The 8,701-nt window shown below is 44.9% G+C and overlaps 1 protein-coding gene across 1 annotated transcript in view; it reads right to left on the minus strand.

The window, feature by feature from the left end:
• RABEP1 (rabaptin, RAB GTPase binding effector protein 1) overlaps positions 1–1,413 on the minus strand; it is a 52,330-nt gene extending 50,917 nt beyond the window's left edge. The window contains exon 1 of the mRNA XM_084493542.1: positions 1,093–1,413. Coding sequence (XP_084349668.1) covers positions 1,093–1,126 — 34 coding nt within the window. The 5' untranslated portion in view covers positions 1,127–1,413. The remainder of the gene's footprint in view (positions 1–1,092) is intronic.
• Between the last annotated feature and the right edge of the window lie 7,288 nt (positions 1,414–8,701).

Below are 8,701 nucleotides of genomic sequence, written 5' to 3' on the forward strand. Positions count from 1 at the left end.
AGGACGACCATGCAATCATTGACCTTAATGGAGAAAAATATAAATAAAAAATAAAAAAAATCCAAGCACCTCCATTATTAACACTTTGACAAGGTAGACTGAAATCCCCGTAGATTATTAGCACTTTCTTGTGTAACGGCACCAAGAAAAAAAAAAAGAAGCCCACACAATTCCCTAGATATGCATAATTAAGAATACATGATTGCCCTTTTCTAACAGTACTTTCCCAGGGAAACTCATCTGCTCTCTAAAAAGAAAAAAAAAAAAAAGGAGAGCTCTGGCATAGCGCCATGCCCGGGTAAGCACCTATCCTTCAAGGCTCTAGACGTCTCTCCCCAGCCCTCCTCCAGCGTGACCAGCTTCAATTTCAGTTTCTTGCTCTCCTGCCCTTTCCCCACGCATCCATACACTCTGGGATGCCCAGATGGACTCGTCCCTTCAATCCCATCTCCAAACCAAGCACTGACTACAGCTCTTCTGATCCATACACAGCTCTGTAACCTAATCCATGGAGAAAAAAAAAATAAATCATATTTCCTTGTCTGTAATCCCTCCCAAAACAAATAACCTCCTGCTGACAAAAACCTCCAGGACACCTTATCGTGCTCCTACACAGGTAGCCAGGGCTCCTCCCGAGGGGCGAGCTGTCATTTCCTTTGTCTCCTCCAGCACAGGAGCCAACTGTCCCCGCCGGGATCCCGACCTCAGCCTTCTGTGGGGCTCCTGGTGGCTGCACGCCCAGCTCCAGGCCAGCCCCCGAGCACCTGCTGCGGCCACAGCACCGCGCCAGCCCTGCCCGGCAGCACCCCCCGGCCCTACAAACCTCCCCCCGCCGGGCCTCCCCCGGCCCCACCACGCTGGGGGAGCCGCCCCTACCCCACCACGGCCTCCCAGCCCCCCAGCCGGGCCCCTCCGTCCCCTCAGGGCCTCCTCCCCCGCTCCGGCTGCGGGGCTCCCCGCGGTGGACGCCCCCGCCCCGGGCCGGGCAGCCGCCACCCAGGCCGGCGGAGCTCCGCAGGCGAGCCCGGGGCTGGGCAGGCCGCGGCGGCCCGGCCCGGAGCAGCGCAGCGAGGCCGCGTCCCCCCCTTTTACCGTCCGTCGGGGGGCTCGGGCCCGGCTGGGCCATGGCTCCGGCGGGCGGGCGGGCGGGCGGCGCCGCCGCGGCCTCCTCCGCCTCCAGCCGCGGCGTCGGAGCGGGAACCGCTACGCCAGGGGGCCCCGGCGAGAGACGGGAGCTGCCGGCCTGGGCCTCCGCCTCCTCCGCCTCATCCTGACAGCGGCCGCCGCCGGCGGGAGGAGGAGGAGGAGGAGGAGGAGGAGGAGGAGGTGGAGGAGGAGCGCCGCGCAGGCGCCCGCGGTGCCACCACGGCACCGGCCGCCGCCACCGGGGCCGTGAGGGCCGGGGCAGGGCCGCCTCCCGCCGGCCCCGCGCCCGGTGCTTTGTCACCTCACGGCCGGCAGGGCGGGAAGGGAAGGGCCGCGCCCGGCCCTCTGGAGGCGCCCGCCCGGCTTCTGCCGGCCCCGGGTGGCCTCCAGAGAAGGGCTTCGGGGTTGCCCGGCCCGGGGAACATCCCTGGGGCCGCTCCTGTAAAAGTGTTTTAGCTTTTAGCACCAACGAAATGCTCTTTTGGTGTTTAATGCGGAGAGGGATGCGGGTGTGGGCTGGGGAGATGGAGTCTGGAGTCCAGGCACGGGAGCTCTTCCCCTCCCCAAGTCAGGCCTTGGTCTGTGTTGACATTGTGTGAATCCTTACACCTGACGGGGAAAATACACCTCAAACCCAGTCTTTTTCAATATAGAAAGACATGTACATCCTTCAGGGGCATATAAACCCACAGAAAACAACAATGCAGTGGATAGTATTATAACAAATCCTGCCAAGATCAAGATCTTTCTGGTTGTCTTACAGATTGCACATAAAAAAATCAGTCATTTTTAAGCTGGGGCTCACAGGGCTCCATTCCTACCCCTCGCTTTTAGCCACCTTTCTTTAGGCCTTGCTATCGAACTATTTGGTATGGCAAGACAGGATTCTGCATTTCATATTACATTTTCACTTAAATACAAAAGTGAAATAGAGGGAGTCTTTAAAAATTATTCCTTTACATTTTGCCAATTTTGATTAAGTTACTTATTTTGCCCAAGTTGAATTAAATCTTCTCAGTTTTTGCTGTTGTAAAAAGTGGTCCCGAAGTAAAGACTTACTTAATCCATGTTTCCAGTGTGAGATGTGAGGCTTTTCTTTTCATTGGAAAACTTGGAATTGACAAATGGTCACAAAATTGCTGGCTTAGTGACAAAATGCTCAAAGGACTGAGTTTCTATCACTTGAGCTCCATTTTAAAAATTTCTTGGCTCCTGCGTATGCTCTTTTAGAAGTAGCTGGATATTATAAGCATTCAACACAATAAATCATTTAGAAAATCCAGTCCTAACTGTGGGAACCGAGGTCTGGGAACTCTATCCTTGTGTGTGTTACAATGAGTGCCCCCAACCACCCATATTAACAGCTACTTTCATCTTGTTCTTGTCCAGGCAAAACTCCTGCTCGTGCCAATTGGTCAGGGATCAAACCCTTAAGCATCACTCCCTGCTGCAAAGAGAGTAAGATAATATCAAGCTTGATAACTGTCTACCTACAAACACTTATGAAAGGATAAATGCCATATCCCTTCCGTCACTTCCACCACCAAAATATTGACTGTTGGAATGAAAACATTACAAAATCTGCATCAAAACTCCTGAGCTTAAATATTAAATGGGTTTTATACAGAATTTTGAAGAACAGACAACTCCTCAAGGAGCTCATACTTCTTTTTCCCCTCCTGTTCTCCAATGTACTAGTTTTATCGGTATAGTTCTTACTTAATCTTTCCTCCTTTTTCTGGATGGCAATTGGACTTGACAGACCCAAAGGTGTATGGAGTATCTATTCACAATGTCTTGAAACCTGGGACAACTGGGTAACTTCCTTTGTGCCTCCCAAAATGTACTATTTAGTGCTAATCACTTGTAGTCCTTATAGGCTTGGTCTCAAAGGCTTTTCCAACATGACTCAGCTAAACCTGAAAAGCACAAAGTGAAGTCTAACAGCAGTTTGCAGTCATGGAAACAGGCCTCTTGCAGTGGCAGAACCAGCAGAGACCAAAAGGCCCAAATCCCAATCTCCGTGCTGTAAATGTTAGATAAGTGCTGTGTTAATGAATCAATGACACTTGAGTTAGTTCCAGAGAGCTGCAGGTGGGCAGAGACTTGTTCATTCATCAGAATAATTTTCTCCAGCGATAATTAAGCTCCTAGAATTACATGCACTTTTATCAAATATATTTGGCCTAAAAGTCTAGCACAGGCGTTTTCAGCATTAGTACCACAAGCAGCAGGCAGAAAGGTGTGTGCTCATTAGAGCAAGCTGCAGGAGGAGCTGTCACCTTGCACTCTGCCTGAAATTTAATCTTGCAGGCTTACTGCAGAAGATAAGTTGGCAGCTTTTGTTTAAACAGTAACATCCAGTGACAGGCAGCAAGTGTGTACAGTCCATGGTTGTCTGGAGACCCAGAGTAAACTGAAGGGGACTGTGGTAGTTTGGTTGGGTAGGGCATAGTGAACCCATTTACATAACACATCCAGGAGAGAAGAAGCATTTTCTTTTTTTTTTCCCTAATAAATAAATAAATAGCAGGAGAGCTAATTAAATCTGTTTTCCTGATAGATGTGTCTTGTGGTTGACTGCCTTCAGTCCTTTTGAACACTTAAGTTTGAAATTAAAACTTTTCCTACTTTTTTGAACTTGTAAAAAGATCTTTTTCTGTGGCTTTGCTTTATCCCTTTTTCTTTCATTGCAGCACTTTAATCTCAACTGAAGTATGTATTTTCATTATGCTTTGAAGAATGTAATGATTGCTGCCTTTATCTGTGTAACTAGCCCCAAATCCTAGGTCCGGTTGAGTTACCCTGGCTGTGTCCCAACTCTGTGTCAGGACAAGACCCAATTACATATGCTTTACATCCACTTGAAGCAAAGTACACAGCTCAGGAAGAAGTCACAGCCAGTCCCTCCATGTGGGTGATCAGGGGACTGGGACTGTGATCAGACCAGTGAGGAGTATGATCACAGCAGCTTTGTTTTACTGGGAAGTGAAGCTAATAAAATACAGAGCTAATTCCTTTGCTTTCAAATGGTACAAGATACTGTTGTTTTGTACCGTAACTAAGCCGATTCTACAAAAAGCACAGACTTTAAAAAGAGAAACTGAAGTTCTTGACTTGCAAGGCCAAGTCTACATCTGGTGTGAATTCAGTGGAAAGGGGCTGATGTGTGGCAAATGAGAAGCTGGCTTGTAGAACAGAATTAAAATGGGGATCAAAAAGTTCCAGCAAAGTGTGCTGTTTCCTATTTATATTGCTGTGCTGGCCTGCTGGCCACAAATTAGTCCGATTCCATTGTGCCCTGCATGGTAGGAGTATGCAGCGAATTACAGGCCCTGCTTCCCAATGTAGTTCATCTCATAAACCACCCACTGTTTAATTCAATTCATCCAAGAAAGCTGAGTAACAAGGTAGATTTGGGAAGCTGCTTGCCAAACTAGACTCCGCAGCCATTCCACGGTGAAGAAAATTGCAGAAGTGAGGACTGTCTGCCTGAGCAACTAGGAGAGCTAACTTTGGAGCAACAGCTTGTATGCCAGGTGACTCAACCAGCAGGCATTACACAGTAAAGGTTTTGGTCTCCTTCACTGGACAAACCGCAAAAAGACATTGTCTTTAGATTAATGCAACAATAAAGACCTGATATGGTTTGGATGGAGAAAGTAAACATATGACCAGAAAAAAAAGAAAAAAAAAAAAAGTGTTCTTATTGCAGGTGAAGCCCGAGAGAACAGAAACTGCACACATTTCTGAGGAAGCACTCAGCCGTTCCCAGCAGCAAGCCTTGGGTTCATTCAACAGGCAAGTAACAGACTTGGCCTTCTAGGAAAAGAAAAGAGGGAAACCAGAAGTTATTGCTTGTACTTTAAATGTTTCTAGGTTTGCCAGAATTTGTCAACTGTTTTTTTTTTTTCCTTTTTTTATTTAAACAAATAAAAAAGCTTAAATAAAAAACTGCTCTAAGTTTCCCAGTGTTTAAACATTTATTTTCCTCTTGTTGAGATTGATGGCTCATTAGCATTAGGTATTAGTCCTGCAGACATGAGTGTTTGTAGGCTTTGGTTCTCTTAAATTTTCTCTTTAATGCAAAGCTTTTGGAGAAAATTTACATTCATCTAAGTATTACCATAAAGAGGTTGGTTAAAAATCCCAAACCAGTCATGCTCTTTCCTTCAAAAGTTATTCTGCAATGCAAGGAATGTAGTCTGGAACAATTACATTATTTGCAATGGTAACTTCTTAGCAAACCCTAGAATAGTTTATGTGGTTAAAAACCTTTTCAAGAGCAATTGAAAAATTATGTTATCCCATCGATCCTTTAAAGGATTCCATGTGGTAAAGTTCTTTGAATATATGGGAAGCAAATGAAGCCAGAAAAGAAAATATGGCAGGCAAAAACTGAAGTGCTTGCACTGGCTCTAAATCTAGATATATGCACATTAATGATCTTATTTGAAAGATGTCTATATTAAGATTCAAAAGCTCTCTGGGTTCCCAAGGGGCAAGCTCATTGAATACTGTGATGCACCATGAAACTAAACAATTTTTCTTATTGCAAAATAACCAAGGAATCAGAAACTCATTACGTGTGCATAACAGACGACACATTAAGAGCATAGCCTTTTGGGTAACTTTGCTCAGCAATACTTCATTAGAGTTGTCATTGCAGGGAGGCACAAAAACAACACCACTTTGCACTTCCATGCTGCTTCATTGAAAAATCTAAAAATATGCCATAAACCATTCAGACTCACGTCTGTATTAACACAGTCATCTGCATCTGTCTACAGACACCCAGAGAAGGATGCAAAGGGGTTCAGGCAATCCTGGCAAACCTTCCCATGGTGGTTTAAACTGCTGGTGCTATGTAGCTTTCTCTGCCTTTGCATTAGAGAGAACTGTTGGAGTGGAACAGAGGGAGAAGAGCAGGACTGTGCTTATGTTTATCCTGAGCCCAGATCTGCCTTCACCAGTGATTTAAGTGGAGATGTTCTACCTCATTTTGCAGTAGTTGGAGGCTGAACACTCACAGTCCCTTTTGCCAGCCCTGTTATTGTAACAGGAATTTCTAACAAAGGAGAGCAGGCACCAGCAAGGCCCATGTCAGTCACCACATGCTCATCGGACCTCACCCAGCAAAGCCCAACATGATCCAGCAGTGGGGACAACAAGGGTAATGGAACCCCAGAGAGAACTCTGTTGTCTGTCTCAATTTCCAAGGGATTATACTTTTCTTCAAAAAGCTAAAATAACAATAGAGGGTTCTGCTTTTTGAGGCTGTTTAAGATAGATGTGTTGGAATTGGGAACACTAAAGTGGCAGTGTGGCAAGTATCACATGTAGCAGTGTTTTTCAAAACAACAGACCATGTTAACATCTCATTCATTCAACTTCCTGATCTTGAGAAGACCAGTTCATTAACATCAGTGAGTCTTGTCAGATCTTCAGGATTGGGCCTTTTATCCCATTTTCTCTCTCTAAGGCACAAGCAGATCAGATATCCCATAAATTCTAATGATTGCCTTGCCCACTTGCCAAGAGAAGGAGGGAATGTTGCAAGTACCGTAAAATTCATTGTCCCATGTGTGTTGTATTAAATGGTGTGGCCAAAAGATTTCCGTGTTAAGACTTCAACAGCAGTGCTTGCTTTGGAGCGTTTTATTAATCCAACCACTGTTAACTCTCACTACGTCTCCCTGAGAACAGTCACTGGAGATATTTAGAACGTGTTATCCAAGAAGTCTGAGCAGGCTTTGTAGAAGCAGTGGACCTTGAAGCTGAAGAGATGTGATAGGGTTTCACAGAATTACCAAATCCCTGCAAATCCTTCAGCTGAACAAGTCCACCGTTCTGAACAATTTGGTCCAGATAGGATTTCTGGATGCTCTAAAAGTCTAGCTTGACCTCCTTCCAAGTGGGACTTTTCAGTGATTCCTGAGCTTTTTTGTGGCTCTGCCTGTGTCTGTATGTCCAGAGATGGATTTACCTAAATACTTGTCAGTACAAACTTAAATCACACATGTAGGTGAGAGGGTAGACCCAGCTAGTACAACTGTTTCCCATCAATGCCATCCCATCATTATGAACCTTATATGTCCTATTTTCCTTGATTTCTCCTTGGAGTTACAATGGTTTCTCTTACTTGTCTCTTCATTTTAGTAGGGTGTCCTTTCCAGAGCGGTGTCCCTTACATGCCAACACACCAAATATTTTGTACTTTTATGGTTCCTTTCACTGGGGAAAGATTCTTCTAGTGTACTAAGAGAAGAGAAGGAATTATCTCAGGTTCAAAGGTTGGGAAGCTAAGACCCACAGAGATAGCATGATTTGCCCAGGGATACACAGAAGTTCAGCACAGTAGGAAAAAAATAGAACTTATATCTCCTACCTCCCTATAGAGTTTTTTGTTTTTTTCTTTTCTCCATAAAATATATTTCTTCCCTTTACTTATTCATTACACATTTAAAAAGCTTCCAACCTTTGAAAATAGCTGAAGACAAACATCTGTTATAAAATGAATATTTCTTAACACTTGAAGAGATCAAATGGACTCATTTTCTACAAAAACTCTGATTCTTTCAAAAATGTTTGCTGCTGGGATATGCTTTCCTGCCTTTCTCTCTCACCACTCACACAGCATTAAGGAGCTCTCTTCTCCTCTGAGACCACAGGAGGTTTCACATTATGTTGTTAACCTCCTTCAGATCATCTCCTCCATGCAAAATCCAAGTTACATTTACATGCAGACATAATGTCATTCAGCCCACTTTGTGCCACTTAGGTTTCTCTTGTTGCTATGGGGAACATTGATAAGGAACCAATTAGCAAATAAAATATTTGAGGAGGAATGTGAAAACCGCTACTTGGTGGATTTGTGTGTAATAGGCAGTGACATTTAATTTGGCATTTGTTCTTACCTAACTGAGCTTCTTCCACGGCAGCTTGAGCTACATTTTATGTAGTCAAAACATGCTCTTCCCACAGGATTTAGAGGCTTAGATGTATAACTGTATCTGACCCTGGGGAATTTTTACAATTCTCATGAGAAGAGGGCGTTCGCTTACTTTTGAAGTGCTTTTGCTGGCATGAAAGTGCAAAGAGCACCATCCAGTGTCCAATCAGAGTAAATACATAAAATTCCAATGTCGTTGATACAAAAGCATCTCTGCCTATCCCATAGTCAAGCTACACTTGGTGGGGCCCATGGCGATTTCAATAGAAAGAGGCTAGAGTCTGTTACAGAAGGGACTTCTGAAGGAAGACTGGAAAAGTTGTCAGCCTGTCACGAAAATATGAGACAAGCTGGAAGGTCACAACTTCTAAAAAAAGAGCTGGATTTATTGATGATTGAGAGAGTAATGGACACAAGCAGGACGAGGTGGAGGTAGCAATAAATGGGGGTTGGGCAAGAATAGTAAACAAATTGATTTTATGAAGGGAATGAGGCATGCCAGAACAAGAAAATTGGGCCAGATCCTTATCCTGTAATCCTTCCCCTTTGTAGAGAGAAATCAGCCAAAGGGCTGGGATGTTGCACTGGCAGCTCAGAAAGTAA

This window comes from Aythya ferina, assembly GCF_964211825.1.
Source record: "Aythya ferina genome assembly, chromosome: 19".
NCBI classification, from domain to species: Eukaryota; Metazoa; Chordata; class Aves; order Anseriformes; family Anatidae; genus Aythya; species Aythya ferina.